General features: G+C 38.8%; 2 protein-coding genes across 8 annotated transcripts in view; one reads left to right on the plus strand and one right to left on the minus strand.

Annotated features, from left to right (window-relative positions):
* Positions 1–19,873, minus strand: part of COG5 (component of oligomeric golgi complex 5) — a 482,330-nt gene that overhangs the window by 297,382 nt on the left and 165,075 nt on the right. The window lies entirely within an intron of this gene.
* GPR22 (G protein-coupled receptor 22) lies at positions 1,997–7,203 on the plus strand. Its single transcript, XM_050926029.1, has 2 exons — positions 1,997–3,086; positions 5,112–7,203. The coding sequence occupies exon 2, from the start codon at positions 5,135–5,137 to the stop codon at positions 6,434–6,436; it is 1,302 nt and encodes a 433-aa protein (XP_050781986.1). The 5' UTR covers positions 1,997–3,086; positions 5,112–5,134; the 3' UTR covers positions 6,437–7,203.

Consider the following 19,873-nt stretch of genomic DNA (forward strand, 5'->3'; position numbering starts at 1 on the left):
CATTATATTTATATGGTGTCTACTTATCCTGAATACAATTTATTCAGATATTAAGATCTAAATGCTGACCTGCATATAAACATACTGGTTGAGTACAGTTTACAAAAAAGATGCAGCAGTTCTGTATCAAGGTAGTCTTAGAACAAAGAACCTCAGAGACAGGATATATGACAGGACATACTCCAACATAAATTGCTAGAGGCTTTTAAAGTAGTATACATTTCATCTAATTTTCCACCAGTGTTTTGTCACGTGGTACACATCATACAATCAACAAAAGTAAAGAGAAATGGTAAAAATAAAACATATATGCCTAATATATTCCAGAATTATGCACAATTCATTTGTAAATTTAGCCTTTTTACCAAAGAATCCTTATATAAAACAGGGGAAAAAAAGTCAGTCCCATATATATGAAGCACAGTTTAAGCCAAACATCACTGACCAATCAAAATTAGTGAATGCACTGCATCTCTCTGCAGTGAAGAGAAGCGACAAGGTAGGCTGTCATTCTGCAAAAGCTGTCCATAGTAAGCTTTCCTCAGAGAAGTATTGCTGTTCTTTTTTAGAAAGGCTGAATCTAAATGTTGTCTCTGGAGACAGAAGCCTTCAGTATGTTAAATTACTTTCATTATGTATTTTCAGATGCTTATTGATTCTACAATAGGACGAGTGGGAGACTGCAGCAGCCTCTAAAGCAGCACTACACGTTGAATACATTAGCAGTATGCTGAAACAATGGCACAAATCAGGCACAAATTTTCATTAAGGTCATTTTTTGAAGAGATGCTTATGACCCTCTTTCCCCTGTACTCTGCTAACAAGTGAACAAAATGAATCCCTCAAAACTGGAACTGCTTCATCTGCATCGAGAACTGATCAAATGCCTAGTGGAGGTAAGATATGTTCCTTATTATGATATTCAGCAAAAGCAGTGTTTAACAAACATATCTGAAGGAAAAAAAGATGTCAGATTCAACTTAAATTGAGAGCTTTTATCTTGTATTTCTTGCTTGACAATACTAACATTTTTCATTAAAAAAGTACAATTGTTGAAAAATGTTATTTTCTAAGGATACATTGTGGAATATTTAGAACTGTTTTGTTCATACAACGTAAAAACAGTGCAGCTTAAGCTATAACAGTACTGCTAAAAATCCTTAATGCAGTCAGAAGATTCTTCTCAACACCATTTCCAAATATTGAGTTACATATGTTGTGAATGTATTCAAGTACTCCTTGAAGGATCATAGATAGTCTGCATTTTCTGGTATACATACTGCTTTTTCAAGGTTGAGTTATGTGACTAATCGCTGACTTATTCATGGGGAAAAAATGTTGTTTTTAGGGTAACACAAAAGGTAGTTGCAAAAACTATTTAAATAGTCTACATACTTCACCCAATAGAAATGTACTTATAAAAATTTATTTGCATAATATTTTACATTCAAAGCAAGGAAATTTAAGGCCATGTGCAAATTAAACAAATGTATTCCCCATGAAGGAAGGCAAGAGGACACATAGTACGTGTAAGCTAGTTGCTCATTACACCTGTAAAAATCACATTTTCTAGCTGCATTTGTAGATACTGTCTTTTTGCCCAGTAATTTTTACTTCAACTCTTGGCTTTTAACTCCACATTTAATATTTGCCAAATATGTAATCCATCCAATACATTTAATTTTAATACGATGAAAAAGAGGGAAAGATTTTATTAGGAAATAAGTGAAAATATTGTCACTGATTGTATATATCCTCTATAGGAATCAATTGTAGAGATCCATTTTGATTTACACATATTGCATAATTTTAATCAAACGATACCATATAAATATATTCCCGAATAACTTAACTGAAAAATTATTAGAAGCAGCCCTATTTTTAACCTTTTTTTTCTCCCCCCTTTTTCTCACAAGGGCATGCAGCATCTAATTCAGTTTTACTACTGACAATATGAAGAATGCAATTGACTGGGCATCTTTCTAGCTGTCTGATCTACAAGCTGCAGGATGTATTTACATAGTCTTAAGAAATAAAGGAATTAGAATAAAACCATGGAACAGGTTCTATTTCTACGTAAGTGTTTAAACACTTCAACAATATACATAGAAGATTAGCACATCTGCTCATATTTTCATGAAAAGAAGATTAATATAATGGTTTATTCCTAAAACAAAATGGTGAGCATTTCTTAAAGAGGGATTTATAATTTAAAGCCAGATTTATGGAAACTACTAATTCAAGAAGAAACAATGAAACATGAATTCCCAAAAGGAGAATGTGCATACTTCATCAGCAAGCTAAACAAGGCTTTAATCAAGCTTTTTCTACACCACATATTAAGCCACTTATTTGTCAGAATGACCAATGGATTTTTTTCTCTGAATTTTATGACCTATGTATTCTCCTTTAATAAAAATAAACCAAATTAAGCAGTCCACGGTTTCCATCAAAGCACATGAACTGGATTTTACAGTGTAAAACAACTTATGTGACAAAGCCATCACTCTAAAGTAATGAGACATACTATAAAACTAAATGTGCAATTGTAACTAAAGGATGCCTAAATATATTTTTGAAGCCAGAAATCGGATGTCTCTGTTTTTATTTTCATTTATCCTGGAAAATAAAAATATGTTGCCCTGAGATGCAAAGGGGAAAAGAATTTAATGTCACTGAAAAGAAGTTTTGTTTTTATTGGTGGCTTTAGAAAGCAGAACAAACAATATGCACTGGTCTCTAGAAATATTTCAGGAAATTAAGTCCTTTTGTCCAATCACAAAATCGTCCTCCTGAAGTGTTGGAATCAAAAGAAAAAGAAAGAAAGAAAGAAAGAAGAAAGAAAGAAAGAAAGAAAGAAAGAAAGAAAGAAAGAAAGAAAGAAAGAAAGAAAGAAAGAAAGAAAGAAAGAAAGAAAGAAGGAAAAAAAAGGAAGCCAGAATGTTTCATCAAGGGATGAAATAGAGCACAGCTACAACTCAGCTGCCAGGTGAAATGCACGTCAAAATTCTGTCAGTGACACCATGTATCAATTTATGACAAGCTGCTACAGTGAGCTGAAAGGCCCTTGAGGCAACAGAAAACAGGTAGGTCAGAAGCTGCATGCACCCAACCTCTGTTTGACATTTACAAGGGAACAGAGCACTGTTCTTGAGATGTATTTTGTTAATTATCTTCCTATCTTGACATTTCTGCTTTTATTTAACTGCAAATCTATCTGATGTGACAAAGACCTGATGCTTAATCTGTTTGTTAGTAAAATCTGGCACATTTAAAATTTTCCATTTTCACAAGATTTCAGTTAGCGTATTCTTACAGTTAAGACCATTGCCTGTTTTAGCAAAAATGACTCTAATCTTCTTCTGGCTTTTACCAGTTCAAGAGAATTCAATTTATCAAGTAACGCATTTGGAATTGTTTCCGTAATATGTCCATAGCTAAATAAGACCACATACACAGAGGAAATAGTACTGTCCTGAAGCTATTTATAAACTTTCCTGAGGTTGCCTAAAGTAAAAGTTGAACAAAGCTTTTGAAATATTTCTTGTTTCATTGCACACTTGAGGCTCATTCAAATTTTTTTGTTTTTAAAAAGGCATGTAAAGTAGCTCTTGATGCATACAAAGAATCTTCATTATAAAAAGTTTGCAATTAACAGTACTGCACTATTGTGGCTTCACAGAATTGTAGATAAATGTATTTGCATTTTACATATAGAGTATGCATAATTCATACTTGTATTAAAAAAGCAACTCATTTTTATTCTCCTTAATGCCTTCCATTTACTGTATTTAGGAAGAACAACAGTCTCCATTTAAATTAATCCTTATACCGAATATATTTTCATTTTAATTTTAAAAGTGCTCAAAATTCCAAGTACCACCACACCAAGAGAAGAAAATAAAAATCTTTCCCTCCTTGTTTTATGTTATTTATTTATTTTGTTATAAAGCTATGGCTAGTTTTATACACTGGTTAAGAACATAAATGGTACAATGGCAGGCCTCTTAAGCAGACACTAAATTTCAATTTATTAGCATTTGTAAGCCACAGAATGCGTGGCCATAAGATAAAAAAAATCACACAGCAGTGATTAATGCTACATCACGAAGCCATATTGCCTCAAAGCAGAGATAAACTTTCATTTCATGATGTAAAAAACAAACATAATACAAACAATCCTGTTGTGTCTGTCTCCTTAATTCCATCATCTAATTAGATTACAAATATAAATATGTTACTAAATACTCCTGATACACACAAGTCCATAAATCAAAGGGAGAGTATTTCACCAATGCGGCTAGTAGTAAAAGTATTTATATTTCCTGAAGTAAATATTTAAATCAGCATATGGAAATGTGATGCTTTGAAAATCTACTTCATTACAAATGAATCGTTTAAATGTAATTTTACAGTTGAAGTTATATATTCAGTGACTCATAATATGAAAATATACATGTACATATAAATATACATATGTATGCAAGCACACATGTATATGTACACAGAAAATTATGAAAGAAAATTTAATGTATAAACATTTTAAAGTTTTATAAAATTTCAATGAACTCTGGAATTGCAAATCTTCTATCAATCGCATTTTTACAAAAGTAGTTTTCAAAAGAAGGAGGTAAACAAACCTATGGAAGAGAAGATCTATTAAGTGATATTTCAATGGTTTACAAGCAACTCCCCTTCATTTTTCTGACCTTGTTTTTCCTAAAAATGTTTTTTAACATTACTTTATGTATTAAGTTTAAAAAAAAAATGGACATTCTTTTAAAATGGCCCTAGACATGATAAAATCCAGTCTACTAGTATAGCTTGTTCTACCACACGTGTCCTTTGTGAGAGCCACATTATAAACAAGGCCTTGTCTCTGTAAACAAAGGCTTTTAACAAGTTTTTTGGAGCTTTTTTACAATCATGTTTTGTTTTAAAAGTTGATGTTGTTCTAGATCCTCAGATTTCTGAGCCCAAATCATGCACAGATCTAAGTACATAAATGATTAGATTTTGATAGAAAGAAATACCTGTTTTTTCTGTATTTATCTAAAATTATTTTACAAGTGTCAGAATCAAATGTAAAACTATTTTCTCTCACCTTTTAGGACAAAAACACTGCAACAAAAGAATGTGCTTCTCTCCCATTCTGGAAGTCAACATGCAGTCTGAATCTAACATTACAGTTCGAGATGCCATTGATGACATCAACACCAATATGTACCGAGCACTGTCATATCCATTAAGCTTTCAAGTTTCTCTCACTGGATTTCTGATGTTAGAAATTGTGTTGGGACTTGGCAGCAACCTCACCGTGTTGGTACTTTACTGCATGAAATCCAACTTAATCAATTCTGTCAGTAACATTATTACAATGAACCTTCATGTACTTGATGTAATAATTTGTGTGGGATGTATTCCTCTAACTATAGTTATCCTTCTGCTTTCACTGGAGAGTAACAGTGCTCTAATTTGCTGCTTCCATGAGGCTTGTGTTTCTTTTGCAAGTGTTGCAACCGCAATCAACGTTTTTGCTATCACTTTGGACCGATATGATATCTCTGTAAAACCTGCAAATCGAATTCTGACATTGGGAAGGGCTGTGATGTTAATGACATCAATATGGATTGTCTCTCTTTTCTCCTTCCTGATTCCCTTCATTGAAGTCAATTTTTTCAGTCTTCAAAGTGCAAGTACTTGGGAAAATAAAACTCTTTTGTGTGTCAGTGTAAATGAATACCACACCGAACTGGGAATGTACTACCATCTCCTAGTACAAATTCCAATATTTTTCTTCACTGTTATAGTAATGCTAATTACATACACCAAAATACTCCAGGCTCTTAATATTCGAATAGGCACAAGATTTACAACAGGGCAAAAGAAAAAAGCCAGAAAGAAAAAGACTATTTCTTTGACCACACAACACGAGACTACTGATGTGTCACAAAGCAGTGGCGGGAGAAATGTAGTCTTTGGCGTAAGGACTTCAGTGTCAGTAATAATTGCCCTACGGCGAGCTGTAAAACGGCATCGTGAACGACGGGAAAGACAAAAGAGAGTCTTCAGAATGTCCCTGTTGATTATTTCAACATTTCTTCTCTGTTGGACGCCCATTTCTGTTTTAAACACTACAATTTTATGTCTGGGCCCAAGTGACCTTTTGGTAAAGCTGAGATTATGTTTTCTAGTTATGGCATACGGAACAACTATATTTCACCCTCTACTTTATGCATTCACTAGGCAAAAATTTCAGAAGGTCCTGAAAAGTAAAATGAAAAAACGAGTAGTTTCAATAGTGGAAGCAGATCCCATGCCGAATAATGCTGTAATACATAACTCATGGATAGAACCTAAAAGGAACAAACAGATTACTTTCGAAGACAATGAAGTAAGGCAGAAATGTTTAGTACCTCAGGTTGTCACTGACTAGTTTTCAGTAAAGTATTCACCAAATCATCCAACAGGAAATATATGAACAAACTGTAGAAAATACTGCCAAATAAGGGAAACTTTTTAAATATTGGCTAGACTGTAAATTTTCTCTCTATATATATCTATATCTATATCTATAGGTATATATAGATATAGATATATGTTATATAGATTAGGCTTGTATATTCAATTTCTTCATTACTTAATATACATGTTGCATGGCAGTTTGTTAGAGTAATATCGTGTACATTTGTCAAAAAGATATTAATGTAAGTCATATTTTCTAAAAAAATAAATAGCCTTAAAGCAGTATACACTTTTAAAAACAAACATTTGTATGCCTGATTCTCTGTAAATATAAAAATATTTTTAAATAAGTCTCCCACTCCAGAAATACTTCATTTTCCAACAACATGTGAGTTTAACAACTTGCACTTGGAGAGAAGTGGAAGTAAAATGCAGAGAAATGGGGAAAACTCTGTGTTCCAAGGTTGCCCGATAAATAAATAAATCAAAAACAGTTTATACAGAATTTGTTGGTCTGTTAACACTCAAGATTGATGTGATTTATTAGCTGGCCCTCCAAAATGTGAAGATCTCCAGGGAAGTCGCTACATATACAGTCAAATGTCTCAATTAAGCAGGAAAGCATACTTTTCTCCTCCCTAACTTTTCTAGTATCCTATCTCTAGCATCCAGCACTGTCCAGTCCTGATCACACAGTCACCTTGCCACACGTCTATCTAAGACAGTTGCCCTACAACTGTCGTAATATTCCTGGATCTACTTTTACTGTCATTATGCACTTGTACAGTTCCATTTTTCCTCCCTCCCTTTTCTCTGTCATCTTCAATCATCTCTTCAACTAACATCCACATTTAAGAACCAAGAAACTGATAGATTTCATCATATCTGGCACCAAATGCAAAAGTTAAGTATCGTGCTAACCAGATTGATATAGTTGAAGGCTATTTGCTATCCCAAGCTCTGAAGCCAGGAATTTGCAAAGAATAGCACCCACATGCATCCCCTTTATTTGATAATGTTTCAGCAGTTAACTTCAAATGTATTAAGGAAAAGAAAAATCTATTTTACTTTTATTGTAGTATAATCATCTCTACATGTGTATGAATTGCTCCCATTAACATAAGAATAACTCCTAATAATTAGTGTTAACGCAAGTTCCATGCATAAAAGGCAGAATATTTTCTCTCTTGCAATATTGTGTATTTTCTTTTACCTAAAACTATCATGCACCTGGATGTATTCAAATGTATAGAGTAATATAAAAATCACTACAAATCTCGCTTTAAAGAAATCCAAGGCTATTTTCTCTCTAATTTGTATCCTATCATACCTGCATTGAGAGAGCAAAGTCCTGATGCACTCAGCCCAAGAACCAGCATGGAGACAGTTAGAAATCCATCCTCTTACTCCTTAGAGATCAACCACTTACAATAGATAGAATTTTCTCTAGGGAGGTTCTTTACATAAACTTTTCACATTTGATTGAATAATATTCGAGCAGCTTTGGTATAAAAGAAAGCACACTACCACTCACTGTACTGGGCTGCACCCACTTAAAGGCCAAGATTCATCCAAAGTCATTACTTACCTGTCACCTAGAATGCTAAGTAAAATTCTACTTCTTATCCAAAATACAATAGCTCAGATTTTATGTATACCTATAGAGCCACAGAAAGTTGTACGAATATTTTTAAATGCCTCTTTTTAATCTTCTGGAAGAAAACTATCATTTTAAAGTCACAATGTTCCTTCTTTTTGCAGAATATTACATCTTTCCACTCCTGCTACATCTAGTTATCTTGTACGCTCAAATATATGAAAGGGAGGGAAGGGGACACTATTAAAATGTTAATATCACAACATGGTTTCTTACATTCAAATAAGATATTTTTAAATAAAGACATAATGTGTATTTTTAAAACTTGCAATCATCTGAATATATAAATAAGACTGTAATACCCCACGGACATATGGTGGAATTAAAACAGTTATAAGAAAAGTTTTCACTTTCAAATGTACAAAGGGTTATTGACACTTTCAGAGTGCACTCTCTTTTTTTAAAGCTCAAATACCTTAGAGCTCATTCATCAAAAAGTCAGTGTCAATGAACCAGAATGTGTCTTACCGATAATTTCCCTTTTTCCAGCAGCATCTCCCACAGTTCTTGATGTCTGGGCTGCTCTGGGCATTCTTGCAACTCATGGAGGTAGATAAGCATTTTGGTGCCACCTGCTGGCCATGCCCCCTCTGTTTCCACTTGTGGCCAGATGAGTTATTTCAAAATTGTAAAAATTTGTATAACAATATTAGTAACAAATACTTAAGAGGTAACTAACCAACTAAGTTTAATGGACCACAACAAAGTCACAAGGTTAAAAAAAAAAAAGTCACAAGGTAATAATCCCTCTCAGCATCTGACCTTTTGGCTCTTGAGCGAGTTAGCGTGGGTAGAATTGTGCAAGATGCATAAAAGAAATTATCAGTAAAAAAAAATTTCATTCTACAGCCCAGCATCTTCCACAGTTCTTGAAGTTCTGGGAAGTAGAGAACAATGAACAGGTGGAGGGAAGGTTATAGAGAAGGTGGGAAGAAAAGGAAAACAGTATCCCTTCTCATTTATAACATTTGTTCAAAGGGCAAAAACCATTTCCCAAATCACAGCCTAAAATAACTGCCTGCAATAAGATGCCTCTGCAGAGGATAGGAAATCTATCTTGTAGTGCTTGACCAGGTGGTTGCCTTACATATTTCCACTATGGATGCACTAGTTCTTTCTGCTCATGAAGTCACCAGGGATCACACTGAGCATGCCCTGATCCCTTAAGGAACCAGAATCCCCAATGTCTCGTATGCTCCTTCAATACATAGTCTAATTCACCTAGTAATAGATGACTTGGAAGCTCTGGGTCCTTGGCATTTTCAAAGGAAGGATAACAGGGCACCTGATCTCCAAGTAGACTCTGTACATTTGAATTAAAATTTTCAGGCCCTTCTAACGTGTAAAGCATGCTACTTCTCCTCAGTGGCCTGGGACAGAAAAAAGGGAGACCCACCTCTGGGGAAACATGGAGGAAAGAGTTCATCTCTGGGATATACAATTCTGGAGTTCTGAGCACCACCTTGTCCTAATGAAACACACAGAAAAGCTCCTGCAAAGGAAGCACTGACAGCTCCAAAACTCACCTGGCAGATGTGACGGCCATCAGAAAGCAAGACACTGATGTGAATGGTTCAAAGAGGTGGTTCATCAGGGCTCTCGGCACAAATGGCAGTTCCACTTGGGAAAGAGAGGCCTGATTGCTGGTTTGACTAATCAGACTGCCCTAAGGAATCAGGCTATGTAGGGGGAAGGGAGAGGGGTATTCTGCCAGAGAACCCATGGATCCTGTGACCATCATTCTATGAAGGGTGGACACCTGACGGTCAATGGTACTAGGCTGGGGACCTCTGTCCAAGCCTTCTTGGAGAAATTTCAAGATCACAGAAATCAATGAATTCTGGCTATTTGCTTCATGTTCCTGGCACCAGCCCAGAACTTGGTCCAGATAGAGGACCAAGGTCAATACTCTTCTAGAATGCATTCTGATGACTTTGGAGGCAGACCCAACAACACTAGCACTAGCACTAGCACTAACCAGGCTGTTAAATGCAGAAGGTTCTGATCCAGATGAAGAAGAGGACCATGTAAAAAGATGTCCTGTCTCTTTGGGAGCAGTACTGGAGGTCGTATTTCAGTTCAAATAGGTCCAAAACCCAGGCTCTCCTTGGCCAATGTGGGGTTACCAATATTATCATCACCTGTTTGTTTTATTTTCTGGACTACCTTTCCTAATGATAGGAAGATTGTAAACACACAGAGGAGGCCCTGAGGACATCAGTGTGATAGTGCATCTATCCCCTTGGATTCGGGGAACACCTCCCTGCTGAAGTACTGTGGTCTCTCCACGTTCAAGTGGTTCATTAATAGATTGGTTGAGGGCAAGCCAAATGACTAGATGATTAACTTAAAAGCCTTCCTGATGCAGGCAACACTCAGTTGTTCATCTTGATCAATCGGAGCAAGATCAGTAGGAGCTTCCCTGAGGGATACATGAGAATGTACTATCCATTGCATGAATTCCATCACTTAGTTGTATAGCGCTGGGCTACTTTTTCCTCTTGGTTGTTCACATATGCAACCATGGTCATATTGTCTGACTGAATCAGAACGTGATTCCCCTCTAGCCTGGGCTGGAACCTTTGTAGCAACAGCTTGGCTGCTCTTAGTTCTAGGTGATTTATGCTGTCAGTCCTTTCCGCCAGCTATCAGATGCCTGTTTTGGCCCCAGTGTGCTTTCCAGTCCTCCAGGCTGGTAACAGTTATGACAATCTGGAAGGCATAGAGGCTGACCACCATTTTAAAGGTGCTGACCACCAGTACTGGAACTCTCACTTGATTCATGAATTTTAGACAGTGGCCCCATATCTTTAAGATGAAGCCTTGAAGGAGCCTGATGTGAGACTGTACCCATGGAGTGATCCCTATGTATGATACTAGGTGGGGTTGAGTGACTGAAAGCTTAGTGGTTTTAGTTTCAGTGTGCAGTTCCAAAACAATCTGAGGAAGTCTTGAATCTTCTGGAACTTCTCTAAAAATGGATATATCCTTGCTATCAAGGTATCTGTGTCCACTCCTAAGTGAGTTATTTTGGTGGATGGAATTAAGGAGCTTTCCTTGATATTGACAATAAAACCATGCACCTGCAGGAAATTCAACATCAGGGATGTACCTCTGTGTGCTGTTGCTGGGGATGGAGTTCTGATTAAAAGAGGTCATCCAGGAGGGGTAAAGGTGGATTCCCTGTAACCTAAGTCTGGCTAGGATTACCACCACCACCACCACCACCACCACCACCACCTTTGTAAAGACCCACTGGGCTGAGGACAAGTCAAACTGGAGTGCCCAGTACTGACAATGCTTCGTGCCACTAGCAAACCTCAGGAATCTGTAATGGGAGGGTCTGATTACTACGTGGAGATATGTATCCACTAGATCCACTGAAGTTATAAAGACTTCATTTTCTTAATCCACTTGCTGAGCCTCCTGAGATCTAGAATGGTTGGATTCCCGTCATTCAGAAGCGTACAACAAAAACGGACTAGAACACTGATAATTTTTCTTCTGAGGGGACACTCTCTATTACTGCCATATCCAGGAGATGAGATATCTCATTCTGGAACAGATTGCACTTTATGAGGTAATTCAAGATAGGAGACCAGATGAAGAATGGATGAGGTGGAGTCCGTAACTCGAGGGATCATCCCTGACTAACTATCTCCCTGGCTCATGGGTCCATGGTCAATGCAACCCATTTCTCCATGAAATGGGAAATTGTGACCCCTAGCTTCAGCTGCAGGCAGGGTTCAATGAAGTCTTTATCAAACAGAGGCTTTGGGAGCGGTAGGGTCTGCTTGGGGCTTTCCTCCAGAGCTATGGTTCCACAGCTTTTCTCTGGAGAACCTGTTGTCCTTTTGATAGTATTTCTCTGAGGATGAAGGCCAAAAGAAGGATCTTTGTCTGAAGACTGGTCTGTACTCTCTCTCAAAGGCATGATGTGGCAGTGGGAGGGACCATTTAGATTTTGCAGTATTGTCCACCACTATGTTGTCTTGCTTCTCTCTGAAAAGCAGGGCTCCTGTAAATTTGGCAGAGCACAGCACTTGCTTGGTGTGGCTATCCACTTTTCACGGACAGATCCATAGGTCCTGCCTGGTCACTAAGCTGGAGGCCATGGCTTTGGCTGAGAATCTCATTATATCCAGTGAGATATTAGCAACAATATGCTGTTGCCAGGGAAATTTTCTTTAACAGAGCTGAAGTCAGGGCAATCTCTACCCACAAGGGTTCTGCAATCTTCCAGCTAGGAGAGAGCTATGCCCTCGAAAAGCAAGTAGCTGCTAGGAACACCTGGAGGGAGGCTGAGGAGTCCACAAAGTCTTTTTTGAGAGAAGCTTCCATTTTTGTATTCTCTGGGGTCCTTAGGATAGAACTCCCCTTCTGAGGGGATAATCATATCTTCTGCCAGGGACACTATGGTAGTGTAAACCTTCAGTATCTCAGTAATCAGATCCTTTGGTTCCTAGAATTTATAGAACCTAAGATCATTTTTGTTAACGTGCTTGTCTTTCTCTGGCTTATCCCTTCAACTTGGATAATTTCCTCGGAGGAGGAGCACAGGGGAATCACAGTATTGGGGGAGGATTTTCAGGGGGAAATTTGCTCTGAGGCTTACTCTCGGGCATCTGTTCAGACTGAATCTGATTAGTAGATATAGTCTTGTTGCAAATCGCCTTGAAATTCTCAAAGGGAAAAAAAAACCTTTGTAGCTTCTTTCCCGAGTCCTGAACAGAGTCAGAGCCCAACAATTCACCACCTTCTGTGGAGGAAAAGGAGAAGAGTCAGAGGACTCAGATCTCTTAGATCTTTTATGATTTTTTTTCACTTTTTAGCTTTTTTATATTTTTAGCTATTTTTCTAACTTAGAGAACATATGAGCACCAGTTAAGGCCTTTTGCGGCTAGCCTTCCCAAGAGCCTGAAGTCCTCTCATAAAATCTTTTGAGTCCTTGCTTGCTGAGTCCTATTCCCCTAAGGAAGATGGAGGGAAAATATTTCCAGAGTCCTCTCAAATAAATTGGAAAGGTGGGGTTCTTATGAGCCCTGCTTCTTTTCCCAGGGCACTGAGGACCAAGTTTAAGACTTACGAGGAGGGGAATTTGTGACCACGCAAGTCTCCTCTCTGTTTTCCAAGGGTCCTTGGAACTTGCCCACGGAACCATCTGATGGTGGTCCTCCTTGTTTTTGGGGCTCTCCCAGCTTTGCCCAGAGACTCCTAGTCCATTTTTCTCGTGTTGGAGTCACAGCTGTTCTGGTGAGTCAAAGATCCCACAGTCCTGTCTGACTCAGCCCCAGGATCCAACAGAGTTAGCAACAGAAGGCAGAGTGCAGACTGGGCAGAACACACCCCTTAGCAGATGAAAGGCGGGAGCACAGAAACTGTTGTCCACACACTGCTGCGGAGGCAAAGCATCTGGCCACAAGCAGGAGTAGATGGACGTGCCAGCATGGTGGAGACAAAACACTAATCTTTCTCTGTGTGCTGCAAGAGTAAACAGTGTAGCCCAGACATCAAGAATTGTGGGAGATGCTGGGCTGCAGTATAATACTTTATGGTATAAAGAAAAGGAGCATGGTCCAGTAGTTAGATCAAGGGAGGGACAAAGCAGGTCTACACTTAAGTGCAGCTAAGCCACTGTAGCACTTAAGCAAAGCTGCACCTACACTGACAGAAGAGCATCTCTCATCAGTGTAGTTAATCTCCCTCCACAAGATGCGGTAGCTATGTCGATGGGATAAGCTCTCCCATCAACATAGTGCTGTCTGCACAGAGGGTTAGGTTGGTATAACTCCCCCATTCAGGAGAGTGGACTTTTCACACCCCCACACAACATACTTATAACGATATAAGTCTGTAATGTAGACCTGGCCTTAGCATCAGAGCCATGTGTGTTCTGCTCCCATCTTTATTGTCAAATTTGTTGTGTGATTTCAAGCAAGTCATTTAAACTTCCTGTGTTTACGTTTCCTCATCTGAAAAATGTGAATAATGATATACAATGATGCCCCTTGATATCCTCACAAGAAAGGCACTATACAAAACCGCAAAGTATTATTAAGCATATTACATCCCTGTAAGTGTACATGCTTCTTTATAAAACATACCATAACATGTGCGCTCCACAGAAAGCTTAAAATCTCATAAAGACAAGACAAACCATAGGACAATAGTTCAAATAAGGAAGGGTTGTTCACAGATCATTGGGACTCTAGGATGGGGAAGAAGTCCATTTTAAGGAGGAATATGAAGGAAAAAAGAGAGGGCACTGGGAGGACAAGAAGTTGGATGCTACTGCAACTGTTGGTGGCAGCATGAAAAAATAAAGCTAAAAGCCAGGAGACAAATGGAATATGAAATAAATATTACTGTACAGCATGAAATTGGCTAATACATTTTACATTCCCTTCATAAAAAGTCATTAGTTCAATTAAAATTCACACATCTTATCCTAAGGCAAGTAGGGTTAAAAGAGAAATAGAGAAAAAGTCTGAATAGTGATAGGAAATATTGGAGTCTCTGGGAGAACTAGCTTAGCCTTTAAGAACCAGCCCTTATTAAGACATTGACAGAGAAAATTACCATATTATAAATTTGATTTCAAGATGACTAAAATACTGTCTAATGAAAGGTCACTACATGGTTGAACTCCTTAACTTTATTTACCAAGGTGTCTTCCCTCCCTGAATATTTAGGTAAACACACACACACACACACACACACACACTTATTATAAACACACAGAGGTGTACACACTCTAAAACAAGAGTTCAACATTAATTTAGCAAGAAATGTAAATGATCTAATTTCTTTTAGATTACTTAAAAACAACATACATGGAATCCTGCAGGAAGGCATTTTGCATGTGAACACATCATTTTTAAAGTTACTTTTAGCATGTAGAGAGCATATCTGCCATCTGAATAGACAGAATCACTGTGCTCTGTCAGACATTACTACAAAAACATTTCTTATTCAAGATTCAGAATATACAAGATACATATTTACCTGGACAGATGGAATACCTTTTTTTGCTGAAGTAATGTGTGTATTACGACATGATGAAACATTTTAAGACAACGATGTAGTTGTCAGATAGCAGAACAGTTGCATGGCTGAGTGTTCTCAGGTAAATATTTGTTTTCTGTGAACAGTTCTGGTTTCCAACTCCCATTCTCTCTATTCTTTTTTCTTTTAAAGACATTATGGTTCATCTTTTTAAAATCTATGACATGTATGATAACACGCATACATAGTACGTACATGAGACTATTTCAGTTTGAGTCTTGTCCCAGGGGAAAGATGCACTACGGCACTTCTCAAAAGAACAGAGGCAATAACAGCAAGCAAGGACTTTCAGGCCTTCATCCTTCCTACCTTCTATACCAGGGCTACTGTCCTTTATATTGTCTTCTGTTCATCTTATCAAACTTAAGGCATTCATTATCCACCTGATGATAAACATTCAGCTCCTCAGAGGGGTTGAATTCTTAAGTGATATTCTCTCTGGCAAAGCGAACATGTCTTGCGAATAAAAACAAAAATTCCATATATAGCATCTTAACAATAAAATGTTAAGAGGTATAAACTGTATTAAGTTTCAGATTAAGAACCTTTTTATCCCCCAAATTAACACTGAGTTAAAATGCAAAGAGTTCACTATCTATCCTAACAGTGACATTGGCAGGCACCATGTCCTTGTTTCTCTTATCAACTAGATTTAGGAAATACTCATTTGCTGTTCCATTATCTCACTATAATCTTTAACTTCCTACACTGCCTTGTAATGGTTTAACTTGACACTGCATCTGATAAGCACCTCAATGTTACTGCTGGAACAACATCATTGCAATAAAACTTGTCTTTTTGGCTGTGTCAGACTGTTATTCCCACAGCCATATTAGGCCAGTTTTGCTTTTAATTGTGCCAGGCTCTCCCACAGCCTGCCGTACATTATGCACCATAAACTAAGCACTGGTAGTGGGGGGAAAAATGCTTAATATCTGATGACAAATCTATTGTTTCACGTAATGCTTAATGTATTGCTTCTTCATTACACCGTTATATTATTGCGCTGTTATACCATTCTTCTTCTTTCAACCCTGGTTTCAAGGTTTTCTAAACATCCAAGAGAGATATACAATGGAAAAGAAAAGGGAAGCTTTACCTTTTGGGAAATTATCGCCATCATCAGTGCATATGAATACACTATCATCTAGAAACCAACTGAAGTAAAGACATCAGAAGCAAGAAATTCAGTAGAATACTAGTCACATAATATGCATGCCCTTATCATAGAATCATAGAATATCAGGATTGGAAGGGACCTCAGGAGGTCATCTAGTCCAACCCCCTGCTCAAAGCAGGACCAATTCCCAACTAAATCATCCCAGCCACAGCTTTGTCAAGCCTGACCTTAAAAACCTCTAAGGAAGGATATTCCACCACCTCCCTAGGTAACCCATTCCAGTGCTTCACCACTCTCTGAGTGAAAAAGTATTTCCTAACATCCAACTTAAAACTTCCCCCATTACAACTTGAGACCATTACTCCTTGTTCTGTCACTTGCTACCACTGAGAACAGTCTAGACCCATCCTCTTTGGAACCCCCTTTCAGGTAGTTAAAAACAGCTATCAAATCCCCCCTCATTCTTCTCTTTCACAGACTAAACAATCCCAGTTCCCTCAGCCTCTCCTCATAAGTCATGTGCTCCAACCCCCTAATTATTTTTGTTGCCCTCCGCTGGACTCTTTCCAAGTTTTCCACATCCTTCTTGTAGTGTGGGGCCTAAAACTGGACACTGTACTCCAGATGAGGCCTTACCAATGTCGAATAGAGGGGAATGATCACATCCCTCGATCTGCTTGCAATGCCCCTACTTATACAGCCCAAAATGCCGTTAGCCTTCTTGGCAACAAGGGCACACTGTTGACTAATATCCAGCTTCTCGTCCACTGTAACCCCTAGGTCCTTTTCTGCAGAACGGCTGCCTAGCCACTCGGTCCCTAGTCTGTAACAGTGAATGGGATTCTTCCATCCTAAGTGCAGGACTCCGCACTTGTTCTTGTTGAACCTCATAAGGTTTCTTTTGGCCCAGTCCTCTAATTTGTCTACTTCTCTCTGTATCCTATCCCTACCCTACAGTGTATCTACCACTCCTCCCAGGTTAGTGTCATCTGCAAACTTGCTGAGAGTGCAGTTCACGCCATCCTCCAGATCATTAATGAAGATATTGAACAAAACCAGCCCCAGGACCGACCCTTGGGGCACTCCGCTTGAAACCGGTTTCCAACTAGACATGGAGCCATTGATCACTACCCGCTGAGCCCGACAATCTAGCCAGCTTTCTATCCATCTTATAGTCCAATCATCTAGCCCATACTTGTTTAACTTGCTGGCAAGAATACTGTGGGAGACTGTATCAAAAGCTTTGCTAAAGTCAAGGAATAACACATCCACTGCTTTCCTCTCATCCACAGACCCAATAATCTCCTCATAGAAGGCAATTAGGTTAGTCAGGCATGACTTGCCCTTGGTGAATCCATGCTGACTGTTCCTGATCACTTTCCTCTCCTCTAAATGCTTCAGAATAGATTCCTTGAGGACCTGCCCCATGATTTTTCCAGGGACTGAGCTGAGGCTAACTGGCCTGTAGTTCCCCAGAGCCTCCACCTTCCCTTTTGTAAAGATGGGCACTACAGTAGCCTTTTTCCAGTCATCCGGGAGCTCCCCCGTTCGCCATGAGTTTTCAAAAATAATGGCCAACGGCTCTGCAATCACATCCGCCAACTCCTTTAGCACCCTTGGATGCAGCGCATCTGGCTCCATGGACTTGTGCTCGTCCAGTTTTTCTAAATAGTCCCGACCCACTTCTTTCTCCACAGAGGGCTGGTCACTTTCTCCCTATACTGTGCTGCCCAGTGCAGCAGTCTGGGAGCTGACCTTGTTTGTGAAGACAGAGGCAAAAAAATCATTGAGTACATTAGCTTTTTCTACATCCTCTGTCACTAGGTTGCCTTCCTCATTCAGTAAGGGGCCCACACTTTCCTTGACTTTCTTCATGTTGCTAACGTACCTGAAGAAACCCTTCTTGTTACTCTTAACATCTCTTGCTAGCTGCAACTCCAAGTGTGATTTGGCCTTCCTGATTTCACTCCTGCATGCCTGAGCAATATTTTTATACTCCTCCCTGGTCATTTGTCCAATCTTCCACTTCTTGTAAGCTTCTTTTTTGCATTTAAGATCAGCAAGGATTTCACTGTTAAGCCAACCTGGTCGCCTGCCATATTTACTATTTTTTCTACACATCGGGATGGTTTGTTCCTGCAAACTCAATGAGGATTCTTTAAAATACAGTCAGCTCTCCTGGACTCCTTTCCCCCTCATGTTATTTTCCCTGGGGATCCTGCCCATCAGCTCCCTGAGGGAGTCAAAGTCTGCTTTTCTGAAGTCCAGGGTCCATATTCTGCTGCTTTCCTTTTTTCCCCTGTGTCAGGATCCTGAACTCGACCATCTGATGGTCACTGCCTCCCAGGTTCCCATCCACTTTTGCTTCCCCTACTAACTCTTCTCTATTTGTGAGCAGCAGGTCAAGAAAAGCTCTGCCCCTACTTGGTTCCTCCTGCACTTAGACCAGGAAATTGTCCCCCTACACTTTCCAAAAACTTCCTGGATTGTCTGTGCACCGCTGTATTGCTCTCCCAGCGGACATCAGGGTGATTACAATCTCCCATGAGAACCAGGGCCTGTGATCTAGTAACTTCTGCTAGTTGCCGGAAGAAAGCCTCATCCACCTCATTCCCCTGGTCTGGTGGTCTACAGTAGACTCCCACCATGACATCACCCTTGTTGCTCACACTTCTAAACTTAATCCAGAGACTCTCAGGTTTTTCTGCAGTTTCATACCGGAACTGTGAGCAGTTATGTTGCTCTCTTACATACAATGCAACTCCCCCACCTTTTCTGCCCTGCCTGTGCTTCCTGAACAGTTCATATCCATCCATGACAGTACTCCAGTCATGTAAGTTATCCCACCAAGTCTCTGTTACTCCAGTCACATCATAGTTCCTTGACTGTGCCAGGACTTCCAGTTCTCCCTGCTTGTTTCCCATGCTTCTTGCATTTGTGTATAGGCACTTAAGAAAACTTGCTGATCTTCCCACTTTCTTGGTCCGAGACAGGAGTCCTCCCGTCTTGCACTCTCCTGCTCGTGCTTACTCCCGGTATCCCATTTCCCCACTTGGAGCAAGAACTGAAAACAAATATAATAGCAAGAGCTTCAACCCTGAACAGGAAAGGAGGCATCACTTCTGCCAACAGCTGCTCATCCGAATCTACTGAATGAAAATATCAACAACTAGAAAAGGAAAAATGTAAAAAGACCTGATGAATTTTTTTCTTAAAGTGCTTTCTTATGCTCTGTGGTCTAGCAGAAACAGTCTCAATACACTAGATACCAGCCCCAAAGAAACTATCTGGTAGAGAAGAACTCATGAAAAATTAAGTGTATGGAAAACTTAATGTAACTATAATAACAATAGACACACCCAGAAGTGTCATTATGTTTGTCTGTTGCTGCTTCAGTCTTTAAACAAAACGCTATTCACAAGATGTTACCATTTGCACTACAAGCAAGTGAACTCATTATAGAAAGGTATATTGTACCTCAACAAATACAAACAGTGTCATCTAAATTATAAATGCATCTCTTCACAATCTGAAATTTTCATGGATAATTGTATTAAAAAGATGTG

The sequence above is a fragment of the Gopherus flavomarginatus genome, chromosome 1 (genome assembly GCF_025201925.1).
Source record: "Gopherus flavomarginatus isolate rGopFla2 chromosome 1, rGopFla2.mat.asm, whole genome shotgun sequence".
NCBI lineage: Eukaryota > Metazoa > Chordata > Testudines > Testudinidae > Gopherus > Gopherus flavomarginatus.